Raw genomic sequence first — 21,415 nt, forward strand, 5'->3', positions numbered from 1 at the left:
AACTCACCAGGAAACCCATCTGGGGCCTGGTGCTTGCTGTTTTAGAAGGTTATTAATTATTGATTCATTTTCTTTAATAGATAATAAGCCTATTCAGATGATCTATTTCTCCTTGTATGACATCTGGTAGATTTTACCTTTCAAGGAACTGGCCCATCTGATTTAGGTTATCAAATTTGTGGCCAAAGAGTTGTTCATAATATTCCTTTATTATCCTTTTAATGTCCTTAAGAGTGACAGCCTCTATTTCATTTCTAATAGTAGTAATTTCTATCCTTTTTTTCCCCTCTCTCTTTTTTTTTCCTTAGCTAACTTGGCAAGAGATGTATTGATTTTATTGATCTTTTCAAAGAACCCGATTTTAGTTTTCTTCAGTTTTTAATAAAATTTATTTTTCCATGGATAGAAACTAATTTGGATCTGTACAGAACATTCTGCCCATGTGTAAACTGTTAAGTCTTTTTTTTTAAACTGTTAAGTCTTATCCTGTGTTTTCGAATGCCTAACAGACTTACTAAATAATTTCTTACCTCTTTTATTTCTCTTTGTAGTTATATATAGAACCAGATTTTTCTTAAATGTTCCTTTATTTTCCTTTGAAGGATTACTGGTAGAGTTTTAAAGTAACTTATAAATTGTTTCAGAGAGAAAAGTCAAAAGAGAAAGGCTTTACTGATGCAGCAGAATCCTTGATAAACCAAATTAATAAGAGGTATAAACCAAAGGAAGATATAAAGTCTACAAAAAAATTCAAGGAGTCTTTGATTGACAGGTATGGTCTTATATTTTAGAAATAAACATTTTTCTGCCTGATACAACTAAATTATTTTACTCAATTTTAAGAAGGTAAGTTTTGAGCATGTTCAAGTAATACAATTTTCCAGCAGAAAACACCTAGTTATTTGTGCTTTTTTTAATTAATTTTTTTTAAAAGATTTTATTTATTTGCCAGAGAGAGAAAGAGAGTACACACAAGCAGGCAGAGAGGCAGGCAGAAGCAGGTTCCCTGCTGAGCAAGGACCCCTGTGCGGGACTCGATCCCAGGACCCTGGGATCAAGACCTGAGCTGAACATCGACTTAACCAACTGAGCCACCCAGGCGTCCCTAGTTATTTACTTTTAAAAATAGTAGCTATTTAAATTATACAGGAAGGGAACTAAATTTGAAATTAGTCTTTGTAGTAGGTGATTATTACATTTTATAAAATATCAAAAATACTGTATTGATACAGCATACCATTTCATAAATAAATCTTTGGGATATAAACATTTTAAGATTTTATTTATTGAGCCTAGTGATGAGTAAAACTAAATATATTTAAATATATTGCTTAATGAAACATGAAATTTAAATGAGCTGAGAAGTTATTTTTATATAGTAAATACGTATTTTTTTGTTTACAGTCTTTCTGAAGGTTAGTTGTTATTAGAAATGTTTCTTTACAGGTTGATTGGTGGTTAATTCATATTTAAATTAATTCTGGCCCTATGATAAGACACAAAACAATTACTCTCCTGGCAGAACCATTCATTTCCAATTGCTTGGCACCTCCTACTGCATGAATGATTCAGCTTTTCATTAACAGTCAGTGTTGCTATTTACTACAAGTAAAGTTGCAAAATTACCTGGCTAGTGCTGCACATTTCAGTTTTTTTATAGCGTATTGAATGTAAACTTAGTGACCCAGAAGTTTTATGTTATATAAAATGACTTTTATGAAAAATATTCTGATACTGAATTTCTTTTTTAATTTTGGCAAAACCTTTCTTATAGTGGTTTTTCAAACAAATCTGATCTACAGCTCAGTAAGGTAGGTTTCATTTATTTAACTACCCCAAGTGTATACTCAAACTCTAAATGATATTTGACTGTAAACATAAAATGGAATCGCAGGATGGGATGGAATTAGTGTTTGCAGCATGTTGATAAATGAATTAAACAACTGACAAGTTTAATGGTAACTACTCAAAATAGTCCTCTTTCTGTTCAACTTTTCAAAACAAAACAAAACAGAAAAATGTTTCTTTTCCATATGTGAGTGTGATGTTTTCATTTTTTGGTACCTGATTCAATAAATCTCTATTTTCATAGCTAATCCCATCTCTTCTGACAATAAGATCCTTCCTAAATTTCTGTTTTTTGTTTAAAAAATTAGCATTTATTCAGGATTAAAATACCAATATCTTTGATTTACTCCTCACAATTACTTTCTGTGCATTTAATTTCAAGTTTTGAGGTTCACCGTCTATACATTCTTCTTAAATATCCCCTTTGCTGCCTATGCAACTCCTTTTTCCTAGTTTGAGTTCTAATTTCCAGTCTCTGGATTATTGCAGTAGCCTTTATGTGATTCTTTTGTTGTCTAGCGTTTCTCTTGCCAACCTATCCTTCTGTTCAGAAGGAGCTTTTTTCTTTCTAAAGCACACAGCTTCAGTCACGCCAATCCGTTGTGCAAAATCCCTTCTTTGGTCTCTGTTGCTTATGAAGTGGAGACTCAGGCCAGCTTGTGAAAGTCTGTCTTTATTTCCTAGTATTAGCTCCCTATGCGTGTCTCCTTTAGCTGAAGAAGAACTTGAGCTTACCTCGAGTGTCTTTCCAAGTGTTGATTCTCTTTCTTCCCCTCTTCAGAAAGCACTTTGAACTGAGTCCGTGTGCTTTCGCACTCTTCTGCTCGTCAAAACTTGATTCCTCCTTGCGAGTCTTGCTTCAAAATCTGCCTTTTTTTAAAAAAACTTCCAAGGTGTCCTGACTCAAAATCCAAATGGGCAAGAATTCTGAATCTACACACTGATTTCTTTGTACCATTGTTCGAGATTTCACTCGCTGTTGCAGTTTTTATCTCTCCTTTGTCTCTGTTAGCATGGGTTGTTTAGAATCATCTTTGTGTCCTGTATAACGCTTTTGCTTCCTTTCATATCCTTTTTAATATTTTGGCTTATTTTTTGTGTCTTCTCTAATACCTAGCGCAGGCTAGTACACAGTAGTGTATTGAACAGGTGTATGTAAATGCTGGTAAAAATCCTACTGGAAAGGATAACTGAGATCAGAGATCAGAGGAGTAATATATTAAGGGATAAACTTTTTGAAAAAATACAAATAGTTATATATAAAACAGCCAAAATACAGAATAAAACTTAATATGAATAACAACTAAAATGAATAGTTTTAGTATTTCCAACTTATTAGACTTCAGAGTATCTCTGTTCACTAATCAATCATTTAGTAATACTAATAGTGATTTTACATAAACCTTAGTCTCCTCCAAAGTTTTTCTGTCTAAGACTTTAAAGCAAATGAGTCCAGGAAAAAAAGAAACATGCTTGTTTTGTGTTTCTAAAATCATTAAGGTTCAGCTTATAGGATAGCGTTTACCTATGTACAGGAGTGTCAGTGCAAATAAAGATGTAAGAACCTTATATTTTATATTTAATTTACAGTACTTCCAATTATGTTCTTAGTACTTAAAGTCTTCAAAATTTTTATTGGTCTGGATGTTGTAATACTTTTTTCAGTTTACATTAAAGAAATGGTTAGAGATGTAAAACATGAATAGAAACAAGTAGAAAATATAAGAAAATATAATTGATATGTTGTTTGTTTGCCAAGTATACTCGTGTACAAGTTTGAATGTAATATAAACTTCTTTTGTACTTAGGAAAAGGTTCAGAAAAAAAGTTATAGACAACTGAAGACTACTTTTGTTAATGTTACTTCTGAATGCCCGTTGTAAGTAATTTTTCATAGATCTTAGTTTTATTCATATTTGAAGAAAATGTATTAATTATATAACAGAGTTAATATTTCTCTTCATTTTTACAGGAATGATGTTTACAATTTTAATTTGAATGGAGCTGATGAGCCTATTATAAAACTTGGAGTAAGCTAGAAATCAGTATTTTGTATTTAGTATTTATTTTGTATTCGCCATATAGTTATTACAGTGTATGTTTTTTGGTTTCCATTCTCTTGTAGATTTGCTTTGAAAGAGTTTAAAATATTTTAAAATTTATTTGGCGCCATTTTAGGTATATTTGGTTTCCTTTCAAATCCTCTGGACTAAAGTAGAGGAAAAATTGGTAATTGGGGCATGGGGATGGGACTCATACTATTATATCAAGAAAATCACTTTCCTTCTGGATACAAGAAATTTAAAAATAATTACTCCTATTTATTTTTTTAGTATATTTTATGGTATTAGCTTTCTTCTTAAATATAAAAATATTTTAGTAAACTTAATTTTATGGCTGCATCTTATGAAACTTATAGAAACTATAATTTTAATTTTTATTTACCTTATTTCAACACTAAGAAGAAGTATTTAATGTTTATTCACAATATAGATCCAGGAATTTCAAGCTACAGCTACAGAAGCCTGTGTGGATAATTCAATAAAACTGTAGGTGCTTTTATTATAATTAGATGGATCAAATTAAAATAAACTTCTCAATTGTTCTTTGTCTTCAATATTTCCTCCCACTTTGAGAGTATTTAACATATGAGAAGAATGAATAAAAAATGCTACTGCCATGATTACCTCCATTATATTTCTAATATTTCAACCTTTGCTTCTAAAATTAATGTGCAGATTCTGTGTACTTTTAATATTAGTTGTGTCTCTTAGATGATAAAGCTGAAAGAACTTAGTCCTTTCATCTGACCTTGTTATTTTTATAATTAACTGAGGTCAGAGAACATAAGCAACTTGACCAGAATTATATAGTGAATTAGTAATGTCTAACTGTCCAGTATATGTTACCTTAATATGTTATATATGTTACTTTATATATGTATATGTTATAATATGTATATGTATATATGTATATGTATAATATGTATATGTTACTTTAATAACTAAAGTTAATTAAAATTTATGAATATTTTTGTTTAAGGATAGGTTTAAGGAATCATGATGAACTTGAAACTTCTCTCAAAACAAAAGATAAAAGAGTAAGTTATATCCTAATTGCCTATTAACAGCAGTATTTTAAAAATAATTCTCCAATGCCAAAGATGATCACAGATCTAGAAAACAAAATCATTTGGAATCTTTCCCCCTCTGTGGGATTATCCACCTGCCCGCTATGACTTTGGTATGGTCTCTGAGCTATTTGTAATCATCTAGGAATAGAAGATATGACAGCTTCACTTTCTTTGATGACATTGGCTTATGTCTCTGTAGGAGTAAGCAGTTTTAACAACAAAATATGAATCCCAGTCTCTGCTCTGGATTTCTGAGTGAATTTCTAGATATGTTTTCCTTAATGCCAGGTAGATTAGTATACCAAAAAATTAAGAAGTTAGTTTTTCTGTTGCTTCAGGTTGGTTTTTGGTTTTGTTTTGTTTTGGCTTAACTTACCTTACATAGCATAATATGAGACACATTTCTTCATCTATTACAAGGATTCTTTTTTTTTTTTTTTTTTGTAGATTGTAACAAATCCTAAAAAGAAAAATCTCTTTAGTGATACTGACACAGAATACAGATGTGATGACAGCAAGACTGATGTCAGCTGGCTAAAGGAACCAAAGTCAAAACCACAACTAATAGACTATAGCAGAAATAAAAACACGAAGAAACCTAAAAGTGGGAAATCAAGTAAGAAATCACTTTTTAGAGAAATGTTGCAAATGATATACCATATCAAGTACATGAAATGCTTTGTTGGTTGTAAGTATATTTGCATATATAGTTAGTGTTTGCAACTACACAGCCTTGTAAATAGAACAGAGCAAATACTCCACAACACTACAGTCATTTTGGTTTTTGTTTTCTCATTTTTAGTAATATGGTTCTATATAAATTACTTTTTTTACCAGAATCTTAGAGACGCAAAATATAACTGTCATATTTTTTGGTTCATGCATCTTCTCATTTGTCTACTCATGGCCTACTGTTGTTATTCAGTAATTAACAATTATTGTGAATGACATATTATTAAGTACTCATAAAACCAACACTCTAAGCAAAAATCAAATCTTGGACATCCCATTTCCTGTCACACCCACACATATCCTTTTTTAAGAATCCACATAGAATGCATATAAAGATAGATTGTAAGGAAAACAATTTTCTTGCAGAAATACCTTCCACAGATTTTTCTTTTTAAGATTTTATTTATTTATTTGAGAGAGCGAGTGAGAAAGAGAGAGAGAACATGAGAGGATCATGACGTGAGCTGAAGGCTGTCGTTTAACCAACTGAGCCACCTAGGCGCCCCACAGGTTATCTTCCCAGCATACGGCTTCTGCTTTGTCTAGTGACTCTCTTGAAGTAGTTGGATAAGAGTTTGAGGCATGGGTTTTTAGCTAGACCTAATGACCATTTTCCTGGATTGTTTGCTAAAACACAAAGATTTCATATAGTCCATTTTTAAAAGAAGACAACATAACTCTGAACTTTTAAATCAATATGTATTTTAAGGAAATCGGCATTTAGTTCAGGATAAAAATAACCAATAGTAACCTTTGTGCATATGTCAGAGGGAGCAGGTGATGACTTAAATAGAAGTAAAAATAGAAATATGGAAGTGAAGTTTGGTATGTGTTCATAAACGAGGTTGAATCTTGAAAACAGATAAGGCCTATCACATACATGTGGGAGAGAAGCAACAAACAGTGTTATCACCTGTAAAAGAGACAAGTGTGAAAGAGCATCATGTTTTCGTGCAGGGATTGTAGTGTTGGGGTAGTTGGAACACAGATCAGACTTGGAGGAAGATGTTGAAAGACGCACTGCGTCTGGTCACATGTCCGGACTTCGAAGCAGCATTTTCTAATAAGCCAAAGGGAAACAGAAGATTCACATGTTCTCAGGGAGTTTACAGTCACTTGTAGCAGAGAGTAGATAATCAGAGATTTTTGAGGAGACCATTCAGGGTGAGAATACTGTCATCAGTAAGTACTTCCAAAATTGAACTTCTGAGTGAAGTTTTGTTTGAATAGCTGAGTAACTGCCAGTCAGTGTGTAGAGGCTGGCTTCTTGCCAGGACTGCAAGACCTTCCTCCCAGAACTTCATTGCTTCCTTGGTATGGGTAGTTTCTTAGGCTTCAGAGAATATTTAGAAAGTTGATTGTGTTTGAAAGGCAAAAAAGGGAATAGAAACTGAAGCTATGCTCAGTAATATGGATGCATCTTAGGAACCATGGTGAAAAATAAAGCAAACGATACAGTATTATATACGAGATGGTACCGTTTTATAGAGCTCACTATATTGTTTAGGGATACATATCTGTGAAGTAAAACTTTCTTTTTTAAGACCAAGTGAATGAGAAATAATTCGATATAATGAAAACTTCCCTTTGGCCAGAGGGGTATTGAGCATCATAGAGATGCTCATGAGTACACATAAGTAACACATGGCTCTTGGTCATCCGGCTCTTGGACTGAGTGGTAGATGCATGTAGGTATTCATTGTAACTGACGTATTCTCCTGCATGTTTAAAAATTTCAGGATGTAAAGGAGGAGAAAGGAAATTGGTGATTCATATCCTACCAAACATTAATAAGTTATCAATGTCAATGTAGCCTCAAATCATCTTGAAATTTAAATTTTTGAATGAGTTTAAAGATATATTCTTGTTATGATTTTAACTTCCATGCAAAAATATTCTAATAAATTTTAATGCCAGTTCATATCTATTTGAAAACTCATTTTCTCGAATTGCAGAACCGTCTTTGGAAAGGGGACAACCAAGATCTAAAGTGGTAAAGCCAAGAAGTTTGTGTTCCAACATCACTTTAATATTATTTTTCTTCTGTCATGTAAAAAACTTCATTTTTCATCTCGTAATTTTATCCTTATTTGTTGCTTGTTTTTCCATAATTGTTCGAGACTTTGCATGCATCCTCCTACCTTCTACCTTTTTGGATCATGTTGGCCTGTTTTAGGTCTATTTTATTCTGGAGTTATAGGAACTTTTTATATCTCTGTTTCTCTTTTTTTCCTCTCCTTCTCTTTTTTATGTAAGTTAGGTAATATATACCAGGCCTCCCAGAGCTTTAATGACAGGGATTAAAAAAAGGTAATAGAGAAGATAATTGGATGGAAAGATAAAATCCCATCATTCAAAAATGTTAATCAGGAGTCTTTTTTATTCCTACAAATATTTTATGTATTTCTCGTCACAGTGCCAGTTTTATAGAAAATAGCTTATATTTCTTATATCTCAAATACTGACCTAATAATTCAGAAATTTTTCTCCTAAAGACACCCAACAAAAGCATCACCAAAAAGGTAGAGGAGACAGTTCCAGACGGGAGAGCCAGACTTCCACGAAGAGCAGCAAAAACCAAAAAAAATTATAAAGATCTCTCAAATTCAGAATCAGAGAGTGAACAAGAATTTTCACATTCATTTAAAGAGAAATTGCTAGTAAAGGTAAATAGATACAAATCAGAAAAAAATTTCTGAAAAGCCTGTGAAAATACTAAACAATATATTTTTGCAGAAATGTCAAAATTTGTCACATCTTGAGGTTAAACCTTCTATATGAGAAATTTTATAGACTGAAAATTGATGTTCAGGCAATATGTAAATTTGTGAGAAGTTGGCATTAGTGTTCTAAAACAGATGTTTGACTCTAGGAAAATGATAACTTGAAGATAATATCTTTGAATTAGAGAGGTGCTTGATCTTTCCAAAATTTTACTTCAAGAAAGTACAGACTGTTGGGAAGCAGTGAATCTTTCTCTTGAGTGGACCTGAGGTTCTTCCTATACGCTGCCCAACCTGTGTCCATGCCTGGTTTCTGTCCTGAAAGTTAATATATGTATGCCTAGCTATCTGTGCTTGAAAGCTTTTTTAACAAAGTAAAAAGCAAAAAAACAAAACAATAACAAGAATCCAGTGCTTACAGTGTGCCAGGTGCTATGCCAAGTACCTTAACATCTTAAAATCTCTCAAGTACCATACGTGATTAGTACTCGTATTGACATCGCATTTTACAAATGAGAAATCAGGGCTCAGAGAGATAATGGAACTTGCCCAAGGTCACACAAGTAGGAGGTGGTAAAACAAAGTTGTGAACCCAAAGAGTCTAGCACTAAAGGTAGGTCTCTGACTATTCCACTATGCTAACGTCACATCAGTAAACTTCCACCTCACCTTGTTCATAGCCTTGCTGTCCTTTACTTGGAAGACCTTAAGGACTTTGTGACTTATCTCCACATTTTCTATCACTTCTTACTTTAAATTCCTAAACATATAGCTGTTTGTTTCCCAAGCTACCTCTCCTTTTATCCCTCTGCAAAGAAAAACCCTGAAAATCTCCATACAGTGAAATAGTGCATCAGAATACCTCTCCACGCTCCTTGTCCCTGTTGTCCCCTGGCGTGTTCCCAGAGCTGAAACGGATGGGATAGCCTGTGACTCCCTAACGGGACCCATGGTGGGCTCGCGGCGCCAGCGCACAGACCCAGGGAGATCCCTGCCTCTCCGCCTCCTGGGCTCTGTCAGGAGTCGCCCCTGGCCTTTGTAGGTCTTCCTTCACCATCTTATTTTACAACTCCCAAGCATGTCAGGTGCCATGAAATCCAGGAACTCTTTTCTGGTTTCCCCAAACTGATTATAATTTTCTCCTTACAGCATTTTGGTATTTCTTATGCTATTATAGTCCATGTATTTTTTCCTGTGAATTTGCCATAGGTCTTCTAATATATTAGAAAGTCTGTCACTACTCATGTTGAGGCTCCTGTTATGCCTGTAAATAGTAATAGAAGATATTTGGTATTTTCAGCATAATTTGTTTTATATGCCTAAGTATAACTTATCTGTATTCAAGTATGATTTTAAAGTTATCAATACCTTTAGGAGGAGAATATCCATTCCAGAAGCAAAACCATGAAGCTGCCAAAGAAACAACAGAACATCTTCTCTGCTGAAACACAAAAGAATATATCAAAAGAATGGAAAAATTCATCTCTCCTAAAAGATGCTTTAAGAGATAATAGCCTTGACTTATCTCCTATATCCCTATCTGGGAGCCCATCATCTATAGAAGTAATGAGATGTCAGTATCATTTTTTTCTTTTAAATATTCAATAAGTTTCTATTATGATTCTAATTGTGTGAAAATACAGTTTAAAGATTAATCTTAAACATGCCCTTCAAAATTATAGGTAGTTAAAACCTCATTTTTTGAGCTAGTTAATGCTGATAACTTGGTCTTTGCAAAGTAGACATCAGGACAGCGTCCTTGTGACACTCATGTCTTTCATGATAGGAAGTTAAAGATCAAATGCTTCAATGTGGAAAATATTTAATGTATATTTACAAATTATAATGTGCTGAATAAACTTTTAGATTTTTAATCCCCAAATATATTTAATAACGTGAAAATAACGATGGGGATTTCTCCTTCCTCTTTTTTACATTTCACTGACCAAAGTCTCTAAAGAATATCATGGTCATTCTGTGGACTCATAGTAGGTTATCTTCATGATTTGAGGTTTGCTTTTATTTAAAAATAACTGACAAATATTCATATTTTGGGGAGCTCTGGTGTATAGTACACACAAACACATACATCACACACTTTTCTAGCACAGAAACTATAAGTTTGTACTTTTATCTTTTTCACTTCCCTTTAAAGATATTTTAAAACATTTCCAAGTATCTATCTTTTCAGTTAAAATATAGGATTTGAATAAGTTAACATATACTTCCTCCAGAGTAGTATTTTGTTCTTTTCTAGAATATTTCCATAGTGCTCAGGACCACTGTCATGTCAGATAACCACACACTGGAAGACAGATGCACATGCCCTTATTCGACCTGAAAACTGAGAATTCATTTATACCAAGACTTATTTTGGCCATGAATTTGCTCAGCTATATATGAAGGATTGAGATAAGATTATTTCCCAAGCCATCTCCAACCAGAAAATTCTGTGGCTTTACTATGTGACTATTGGCTATGATGTCAAAATACTCAAGACAATACTTAGGTTTATCTTCACAGAGCAGCTCATACCACAGATATTTTTGTTTGAGCTTTTGAAAGTTCTTATGATTACATTTTAATTTGAACTATAGTCTTTTTCAGAGTCTTACAAAATTGGTCTTGATTTATTATCTATTTATATAGATAATATTTGAGGATTTGGTTAATTATTATATTAGAATGTAATCGTATTATTTCTGAAGCAGTCACCAGTGATAATACTTGCCATCTGCTTTTTGTGTTTTGTGAGGCAATGCAGGTATAGAGAAAATAAGAGAAAGGAACTTTACTCAGGATTATGACCGTATAACAAACTCCCTATCACCTTCTCCAAAAACTTCATCCCCTGAATCCTTAAGCAGTAAATATGGAGTTGGAGGTGCAAAAAAGTCACCTAAAAACAGTGACAAAAATTTATGTGCAAGAGAAAGTTGCTCGCCAATTCCACGATCCTTCTTGTTGGTAAGAATATACATTATTTTTTTCCTTATCAGATATATCTGAAGGAGGTAAATCATTTCCTTCTAATCTTAATCAAATATACATTGATTATCCACCTAACGTAAGGCTCAGGGTTTGGTCTGCGGGAGAAGAGTGACCTACTGATGAGTCAAATAGTCTCCGTGAAACCGAGACTAGGAAGGGGCTGTGCAGGATGAAGGATGTGCTGGTGTGGGACGCACTGAGTGTGGGACGCACTGAGTGTGGGACGCACTGAGTGTGGGACGCGCTGAGTGTGGGACGCGCTGAGTGTGGCACGCGCTGAGTGTGGCACGCGCTGAGTGTGGCACGCGCTGAGTGTGGGACGCGCTGAGTGTGGGACGCGCTGAGTGTGGGACGCGCTGAGTGTGGCACGCGCTGAGTGTGGGACGCGCTGAGTGTGGCACGCGCTAAGTGTGGGACGCGCTGAGTGTGGCACGCACTGAGTGTGGGACGCACTGAGTGTGGGACGCACTGAGTGTGGGATGCACTGAGCGCCGCTGGTACTGGGATACGAGGGCTCGCCTCCCTAGGGGCGCCACTCACTTTGTACGTCCAAATCACATAGTTACTGAATGGATATTGACAAATGTAATGATACAGGAAAAATTCTTTATATATGTATATACCATTTTTTCTCAATATGTAGGTGTGCACAGGGTTGTAAAAAGACAGTAAAGACAGGAAGCAGTTACGGTCCAAGCGAGGGAGGGCGGCTAACACCGGCGCCTACAAAGAAGTTTGCTGTTGTGGAGACTTCGGTGCTACTTTACAGACCCCACCCCGCCTCCACCCCCCGCCCTTTTTCTTGGCTTGGGTTGTATAAATGGCTTAAATTAGAGAATTTTAAAGCAGTAATCAAGTTACAGAACTGACTACCAAGATAATATAGTTTACTGTAACTGGGTAGAGCAGGAGAGCTGTGAGTCAGACAGATTGGCATTCAAATCCTGGCTCCGCTCTTTGCTAACTGTGTCACATTTTACAAGTTAATGAATCCCTCCGCACCTCAGTTTTCTCATCTGCACAGTGGGGCTGTGAAAAATCAGTCTGATTATTTAAGCGTTAATACCTGACACGTAGTAAATACCCAAATACATTCTTCTCTTGATATGTGCTAACTTCTGTGCACAGAGATGGAGTTAGTGAGAGTTCAGTACAGCTACCGCCACGATCTAAAACCTCTGATAACACCAAATTTCTGTCCTACCATTTGTAATTGAATGTTTGTATTCCTACCGGGTTTTAAGGGCCTTTTATTCTGGTTAGCCATTAGTCCTCACAGAGCATGTTTCTAACATTATCTCTCATGAAAGCACCAATGCGCCAAACCGATGGGAATGGAGCTCTGCTGTTTAAAGCAGACAGGAGGTCTGCAGCCTAGACTCCTCGGCCTCCCTCCCTAGTCAACCCCAAGGCACCTTTGCAAGACTCAATTTCTATAGCCCATAGTGAATACCACTTCCCCACGAGATCACCATCCCAGCATCCTTTGTCAGTAATGCTCTGCCATCCTTGGTTGCCCTGATTCCTTCCTCCCCTCAGTACTCCATCTTGAAATCTCAAAACCAAGATAATCCCCTGCCCACTTTCTTTTATGCTGCTCAGTGCTAGTTGGAATTTTAATTGTCACATACTTACTGGCCATTTGTTTCCCATTTACTGTTGACTCTTAGATATCAGAAATTTGTTATCTAAATAGTTCTGTCAGCTTGCACTCTCCAGCACTGGTATGTGACCCTCCCATTTCTCTACAGTTTTAACCGGCTGTTACCAGATGGTTCTCTTTTTGCCAATCTGTAAGTGTAGTGAGGAACTTTACTCTGCATTTAACTGATAAACAGCATCAGAATTTCATGTTTTTTGACAGGTTGGTGAATTGCCTTTTAATTTTTTTTTTGTATCATCTGATTTTTCTTATAAATTTGTAGGAGTTCTTAAAATATTTTAGATATTAATTCTGTATTGGTTATATACAATGCAAACATTCTTTTTCCAGTATGTTATCTTTTCACTTAAATAAAAAACTTCCATAGGACAAAAAAATGAGACCATAAAATTGACCAGTCTTTGTGCTCAACAAATCCCTCAGCTACTGTCATGTTCCTTCCTGGTTAAAAGTGTTAGTTTTAATTTATTTCAACTTTTAGGTTTTCAATCTTTCTAAGATTTCTCTTTGCACGTGGGTAGTGAGTTAGTGCAAGATCATGCCTGAGTGCCCTGCTGGCTCCGCCGTCTGCAGTGCTTCTCTGGGCCCAGCCCCGGCAGCGGCAGCGGCTGGGCGAGCTCTGTGTGCTGAGGCTCTCCTCTGCAGGGCCTCCTGGGAGCTTCACCACCTTCGCTTTGTACTTTCACATGCTCTGGGCCCTGTACTCACTTATGCAAATTTCTCAGTTTGTCTAAGGGGATTGCCATTTCCCAAGATTGATACTAAGCTTTCATGTCCACATATTTTTCTCTCTACATTTTGGTGATATTTCCAAAAAAATTATGCCAAATCTTCCACAGAGAAAATAGATTAATTCTTGTGTTTTATGGACTTTCTTTTTGCTGTATTAAAAAAGCTGAATTTTCTGGGTTTTTCTTTTGCTTTTGCATAGAAACACTATTGATTTTTATATTTCCAACTACTTTGACTAATTCTGTCATAATTCCCTGCCTAGGCCCTCTTGGATTTTGCATAGAGACAGTTACTCATGATAACTTTTGCATTTTCCATTCCAGTTCTTATACTTGGTTTTTTTTTTTTTTTATTGTTAAGGTGATGATGACCTTGGTGACAATGTTCACTAGAAACTGTACCAATAGGCATGCTTATTCTGTAGTTCTTGGTGGGTACTTTGATCAAATTAATGTTTTAGTTGTCTAAGGATTTTTTTCACCCTTTAATTGTGAATGGGTGTTGAATTTTAGTAGCAAATGAATTATTCCCTCAAAACATAAGTAGTTTTGGTTTCTTATTGTTGTGTTTTGGCTTTAAATAATTTTCTAATTTCCTTTGGGTTTGTATATGTCTTGTTCATTCATAGCCCAGGCATACTCCAGTTAATAATACTGTTGTGAATAGAAAAAATATAAATTCTGTGATACTTACACAAGATACACATGATTGTAACAGCTACTCAGATGTAAGCATTTATAGTTCAGAAAAAAGTTGATGGAAGTTGAACTTGCAAACAGTAATGAAAATCCTGCATAAAGCAATAGCAGTTTAAACTAAGTTTGTTCTTACAAAAATCAGATAACTGTTCTTTAAGAATAGTTATATTTTAATATTTTTAACTGTTACTGAAAATTTGATGTTTAAAGTATGAAGGATGGTTTGATGTTGGAAAAAAAGTTGAAATTTTTAAAATAAGAAGTTGTAAGGTTTTAAGTAGGATATAGCAGCTGAATCACTGACTTACATAGTTATAACAGGGACTTTAGGGTTTCATGATTATATAGAAATTTGGCTGAGCTTTGTGCCACTGTAGCAGTCCATCAGTCCATCTCAAAAATATTGTAATAGCCTGGAAAACACAGAAAGCTTTGTAAGACAGAATTTTATAGCCTGGGGAGGGCTTGACCTCCACCTCAATAGATAGGTTTCTGTTCCTTCTCTGCTTGGTCAGTATGTACTGACCCACCTAATAAGTAGAGGAGGGTGACTGGGGCGGGCATGCATTTTCATGGAAGAGGGAAAGGACTCATTTGACTGCAATGGAGAAGCTTGTGTACAGGAAAATGCCAGGTTAGATTAAAAAAAGATGTTGAAAAGTAGGTTGAGAAAAGAGTTTTGACTTCTATTTTGTGTGGCTTCCCATTCCCTGACTCAAAGAAATCAAAATCCTACTAAGGAAGAATGGAAAACTGGGAGAATGTTGAAAAAGCCAGCTGAACATATTGCTATAATGTAGGACTGAGATGGACATAGGCTTTTCGTCACTGTGTGGTTGTGGGGAGATGCAGAGGAAGGGGTAGAGACAGAACTACCTGAAAAAGAAACGGACCACATTTGCAATGCATGGCTTCACGGTTTGAGAAACATGGTCATGGGTGAAACAAGAGCGCTTACCGAATTTTCCGATTTCTGATATCTGTTTTAGGGAGGTCACTCCGCATCCCCACTGTCCCTGTCTAGTGAAGAAAGAGAGCAGATATGGTGTGACTTGCCTTGTGGCTCTACTCATACGTCAGGTTTGTAGCCCTAGCCCTGCTTTAAAGACAGCATCACTGAAATACTACTGCGGGGAATTATCAGTTAAGACATAACATTTATCCGTTTAGTTAGTCCAGTGGAAAAGAGAACTTAACGCACTATTGCCTAAAAACAAATAATTGAAAGCTTGTGGGTTTTTTTTAATAAAAGCAAGAAAATTATTTGGTATTTTTAATCAAGATTGTAGCACCATTTTTTTAACTGTATCTAAGGCCCCACACAGCATCTTAGTCGCAAACGAATGTACGTAGAAGATGATCTAAGCAATGCTGATGAAATAGAGTTGGAAGAAGAGGAGGAAAGGAGAATATACTTGCTTCCCAAAAAAGTATCTAAAACTGAGGATAGAGATCATCACACTTACAAAGGTGGGTAGAGTAAATGACTTTGACAAAATGCAATTATTGTGGAAGGTGGTTTCTTAGATCTCAAATGATACACACACACACACACACACACAAATGCCCTCTGTAAAGGGAACTCTGGATAAGTCTAATAAGGGTAATGCTTTATCCTAAAGTTCACTTTCTGTGAAAAATACGGTTGTAAGGGTCTGTTTTGTACTCATAAATCTCCTTTATGATTCTATCATTGATTACCACATATAAGCTTTACTAGAATATAAATTTACTGATCAGTATGTCACCAAACATTGGGTTATTAACATAGAAATAGTTGAAAAATGATCAGTCCAAAAATGTTGCATCCCAGTGTAACCATTGCCAAGAGGATTTTTTAGAAATCAAAATAGTTTTAAGTCTTTTATGTCATAATTCCTAGATCACACACAGAATCTGAAAATAAGACTTTGTTCTCAGCTTCATGAGACTTCTAAACGTCATGAAGTTTAGATTCAGACTAAATTTGTAATAATGTATATTTTAACTTTACTTGATTATCTTCCTTTTTTAGTATCTGGAAGTGTATCTCCATTATCAACAAATGACTTTTCTCTCCCTGGGGAGAGCTGGGAAAGTGAGATCGCCGAGCTAGGGGAGATGTGCGAGAGCCTCAACACAGAATTTAGGAAGAAGTTTCATGTGAGTTACCATTCTTTAAATTATGACTTCTGCCCGATAGTATGATAAGATACTACCTTTCTACGAGACTGTCAGCTGGATTTGATCCTTTGGCAACAAAACACCCATTTAACTCCCTCGGTCCTCACGGACTGATGAAAAGTGGAGTAATTTGTCTTCGGAGCCCGGTTTCTCTTCTAAAACCTGTGCGCTACCCATATTCTTTCTTTTTCTAGATTCCTTTCTCTTTGTCTTATTTCCCTTTTCAATTTGCTTACCATTTGGACTCTTGGCATGATTTTTCTTCTTTTCTGAACGATTTTCTTTTCGTGCCTCATCTTTTTATTGCACGGAGATGACAAGTAGAGAGGGCGCCCTCACAGCGAGGAAAGGATGCAAGCCCGCTCGTTCTCTGTCACCAGGTCTGCACACCTACGGAGCCTTAGCTGCTAAGGTTCCGGTGAGGTGATGTTTGCAAAAATTCTTTCTAGAACAATTTTTAATTATTGTTTTCTCCACCTACCTCTTTTTCCTCACATGCCTGTGTTTAGAATAGTTCTTGGCCTGCTGTTAGTTAACCTGTGCAGAAAAATATCTTTTATCGCCAGCCCCACCTCTTATCTTTTTTTTCTCTCTAAAACTAAGATTCTGTATATTTCATTTTAATTATCAAAGGTCAAACTAATCTCAACAGCAAAGCCCTGATTTATATATTTTGTTCTGCGTCTGGCTGCATCTAGCAAACACGTTTTCATGGAAGATGGTAACAATTCTGAGTGTGACTTTTGACTTTGTTCCTGAAGAGAATTATAATCAGTAGCATTTTTGTAAATAATGTAGACTTCGGTGTCTTTACAAAACCAGTGATCAGTTAAACCCTTAGTCAAAACCTTCCTGTTGGAACCAGATGCCGCTTCCACTGGATTTATTTATGAACACTGGGTTTAGGTTTTCGTTTGTCACTTTTCTGAATTCTTCATAATCATTTGCATGGTCAAGGCTTTGTTTGTAACATAGTCTTGGTTAGATTATTTTGTAAAGAGTTTTCAAGTTAAATATTAGTATTTTTCAGATCCGCCAGAAAGTGATGGATTATTTTACAAAGCAGTCTTGGAAAACAGCACAACAACATCTGAACACAATGAACCATCAGATTCAGGACTATAGGTCTGTAATAAAAACCTCTTTTGAAAACTTCTGAATGCTACAGTTTATAAAAATAATCTCATTTTGTTTCTTTACTAGGATCAAAAAACTTGACAAGTTCCAATTCATCATCATAGAGGAGCTGGAAAATTTTGAAAAAGATTCACAGTCTTTAAAAGATTTGGAGAAGGAGTTTGTGGTTTGTGCTTTTAAGAGCTACACTTGGGAAAACTGTTAATTTTGTTCTTTAGAAAATAGTTTTAGATTGCATGTACACACATAGACTGAAGCTTATGCTGAGTAATGCCTTTGATAATAAGAGGAAAACCCTGAAAGAGAGTGTGTAATATCTAGAATATGCTTAGCATATAGCCACGTTGTTTAAATTAGGAGTATAGTAATTATCCAAGTGTTAATTTTTGTATTTTAAAATTAAGGATTTCTGGGAGAAGACATTTCAGAAGTTCAACGCCTATCAAAAAAGTGAACAGCAGAGGTTAGTGTGACGTCCTTAATCAAACTATAATCGCTATATTACCGCAATGCAGTGTAAAATGATAACCGCAAAGGTAACTCCTTTCGTTAGGCTTCACCTTTTGAAAGCATCACTGGACAAAAATGTCTTCTACAACACTGATTACGAAGACACTGTTTTTACATCTGAGGTACCAACTTTTACATGTTTATACATAATCTCTCACAATACCTCTTTGCTGTGAAAGTTTTACAGTAAATTTCATAGATGATATGTGTATTTACAGATGTGTTCGATGAAAGAAAACATGAAAATGCTCCAAGACAGGCTCCTGAAGGAAACGGTGAGTCCCCTCTTGGGTCAGGGATTCACGTGGATCGGCCACCAATCAGGGGCAAGTCTTTCACAGGCTTGTCTTTTGTTTTGGTTTGAGAGACAGTTTTAGCCCAGTGATTCTTATTGTTTAAATTAGAATAGTGGGAGCAAACTTACTAAAATCACCTCTATTAGTATTTTACTATGAGTCCCTCCTAAGGAAAAAAGGAGTATCAGTTTGCAGATTTTAAAATGAGCTCAAAGAATGATTTCTTTGTCCTGTGTCCAAGCACTGAGCCCTTCAGAGGACCTCTGCTGTGCCTTCTGCAGGAGGTGTGTCAGGACAGAGCCACAGGGACAACAGGATTTCCTTTACTTCGATTTGAGGATAGAAGTGTAGTTGCCTTTCCTGAGGTCCGCTAGACCGACAGCTGCTCTGTGGGGGAAAAGCAGTCCTGAGGGGGGCGCAGGTCATCTTCAGTGCTGACTCGGAGATGGCAGACCTTCTTAGGACCCTGTAATGTAGCCCGCACACAAAGATGCGTGCGACGTAGACGCTCACGGTGCCGGACTGGCGGAGGTGCTTGCGGCTGAGCCACCTTAGCTTGAAGCGAACCAGCTGACTGACTAGACCGGTCAATGAAATTCTGTCTAGAGAAAAAATTCAACAATTTGGGGTTTTAAAGACTGGCTCTCTCAGTTGATGTAGAATATCAGTAATGATCCCTGAACTCTGTAGCTAGCTAGGAACAGATCCTGGGGGCAGAGGCATTGGATAGAATGAGCACTGATACAAAATATCTTTACAAAAAGGATCGTTTTAAAAAGAAGCCCAAGTAATAGCCTTCCCCCCCCCCCCCCCCGCCATTTGGTGGTCTTACAGTGATAATTTAAAATCTAAGTGTGATTTTTATTTCCACCCCCCACCCCCGGCTCTAGCAAGAAGAGGAGCTTCTTAATGTACGCAGAGGACTGATGTCATTGTTCATGGCTCATGAAAGAAATGTTCGTGTGTGATGTCTAGTTGTTATCAACAGGTTTTATCCACTTATTCCTTTTTGTGTATAACAGGAAATACCAGAGTAGCCCTACAAAAAGAAAAATACACATGTCACCCAGGCCAGAGTGCTTTTGTAGGAGCCTCCAAATCCAAAGAAATGTCACCTTATGGATGTGAAAGAACCACTTTAACATGACTCCAACCTCCAGAGACTTCTGCCTATAGAATACTGCTCTTCTTTGAGAGGGAAATTTCGGGGAAACCAAACAGTAAAAAGAATTTGCTTGTCTTTGTGGTAATATTTACATTGCACAAATCTTACCGAGTTAACTACACTCATAAAACTAGTTTCTTTAATAAACTAAGGTTTATCATATAAAATATTTTTAAAAGAATACAGTTTGGACCAAATATAAGTATTACTAGTTCAGAATATACTACATGTAATAAAAATTCAGCATGCTGAGAAAGTCTAAAGGCTCAGATTTAAAACCCTTACCTGAGTGGAAGCCAGTGCTCTGAGCGCACTCGGAGAGCACAGACATTCGGCTCGGTTCGAACCACTTACCGTGCTGTTGAGATGTCGTCGCTGTAGGTAGAAGGCTCAGCTCAAGCAGCTGTTTTTACTGGTTCTTTTTAAGCTCCTAGTACTCATTGTAATAGTATCTTGCTAACATAAAAATATACATGTTTTAACTATATATTAAAGTTGAAATAAATACTCTGTGACTTAAATAGTATTATAAATAAAAAGTTATTTGATGAATATTGGCTCAAACAAAACATCCTGCTCCCATCAGACATCTGAGGCAGGATAGAAAGTGGCCTCACTCCCCACTGCTGGCCTGCAGAAGGGTGGCCGAGGGTGGGAATACTACCGGTATTTAAGTTCAGTGAAAAAGCGGCTTTCCTAGCATAGACAAGCAGAGGGATTCAGTTGGTGGAAGGGCAGCAGGGACTCTGCGTCAGGAGACAGTGACAGTTCTGCTCTGACAGTGACCGCCGCTCAGGAGCTGAAACCCCATGGAGCCCTGTGCAGCTTTAGGACTCCTGTTTACCTCCTGTCTGGCCACACTTACAAGGAGTCACACACATTCCCACACTGCACTGCGTGTGTGTAGCCCAGCCTAGGTCTCTGCTGTGACCTGCTCAGCAACAGTCAGTGCCACCTGCTGAGTCTCCCTTTCCAACGCCCTTTTCACCCTGACCTTCCTCCCCTGCAGCTTGCTTCCCAGAGTAGCCTGGGCCGCTCGCTCCTCCACCGTCTGGCTGTCCTGTTACCTTCCTCCTCGGCCCTCTTTCCTTCCCTACCCGTGATCCATCCTCCAGTCCGCACTCACACTCTTCTTCCTCGCTCACCTCTCTCTGACTCTGCCGACTCACACCCTTCATTCCGGAATCTGAACGTCACTAGAGAAGAGTTAAAATCAGACTTAACTTTATGACCCCATATTTTACAGCAGTCCTACCTCTGCCTGACTTGACCGCATTTCCAGAGTATTACCGACTATCACTGCTGCATTCCCTGATTCTTGGGCCGAGCTTCATACTGTCCTCACCTTTTCTCCCGGTATGTTCCCTGCATCAATACTAGCCTTTTCTGATTTCTCGCATATTCCTGTGGCAGATTTATCTTTTTATGTAAGGACGGTCCCCCTGCTAGTGCTCGGAATCCTGTGGTCTCTGCATCTCTCCCAGTGTGCATAGCCCACACTTACCACACACACACACACACACACACACACACGAACGCCCCTGGTTCAAGTTCCCTTCTGACTGCTGCCCATCCGATGTGATTCTCTGTTCCCCTTCACACAGAACATAGGGCAAGAATTTTC

General features: G+C 36.8%; 1 protein-coding gene across 9 annotated transcripts in view; it reads left to right on the forward strand.

Annotated features, from left to right (window-relative positions):
* SYCP2 (synaptonemal complex protein 2) overlaps window positions 1–20,331 on the forward strand; it is a 76,632-nt gene extending 56,301 nt beyond the window's left edge. For 6 of the 9 annotated variants that reach the window (XM_032350167.1, XM_032350171.1, XM_032350166.1 and 3 more), the window contains 20 exons: window positions 645–772; window positions 1,775–1,811; window positions 3,657–3,727; window positions 3,821–3,878; window positions 4,342–4,397; window positions 4,891–4,948; window positions 5,429–5,597; window positions 7,669–7,706; window positions 8,209–8,379; window positions 9,811–10,009; window positions 11,192–11,403; window positions 15,510–15,600; window positions 15,835–15,990; window positions 16,535–16,662; window positions 17,714–17,808; window positions 17,887–17,986; window positions 18,225–18,283; window positions 18,374–18,452; window positions 18,549–18,605; window positions 19,517–20,331. In XM_032350167.1, the coding sequence (XP_032206058.1) occupies window positions 645–772; window positions 1,775–1,811; window positions 3,657–3,727; window positions 3,821–3,878; window positions 4,342–4,397; window positions 4,891–4,948; window positions 5,429–5,597; window positions 7,669–7,706; window positions 8,209–8,379; window positions 9,811–10,009; window positions 11,192–11,403; window positions 15,510–15,600; window positions 15,835–15,990; window positions 16,535–16,662; window positions 17,714–17,808; window positions 17,887–17,986; window positions 18,225–18,283; window positions 18,374–18,452; window positions 18,549–18,605; window positions 19,517–19,594 (2,040 nt within the window). In that variant the 3' untranslated portion in view covers window positions 19,595–20,331. The remainder of the gene's footprint in view (window positions 1–644; window positions 773–1,774; window positions 1,812–3,656; window positions 3,728–3,820; window positions 3,879–4,341; window positions 4,398–4,890; window positions 4,949–5,428; window positions 5,598–7,668; window positions 7,707–8,208; window positions 8,380–9,810; window positions 10,010–11,191; window positions 11,404–15,509; window positions 15,601–15,834; window positions 15,991–16,534; window positions 16,663–17,713; window positions 17,809–17,886; window positions 17,987–18,224; window positions 18,284–18,373; window positions 18,453–18,548; window positions 18,606–19,516) is intronic. The other 3 variants (XM_032350173.1, XM_032350172.1, XM_032350175.1) reach the window with 3 other exon arrangements.
* Window positions 20,332–21,415: the final 1,084 nt, after the last annotated feature.

Source organism: Mustela erminea, chromosome 7 (assembly GCF_009829155.1).
Source record: "Mustela erminea isolate mMusErm1 chromosome 7, mMusErm1.Pri, whole genome shotgun sequence".
Lineage (NCBI taxonomy): Eukaryota > Metazoa > Chordata > Mammalia > Carnivora > Mustelidae > Mustela > Mustela erminea.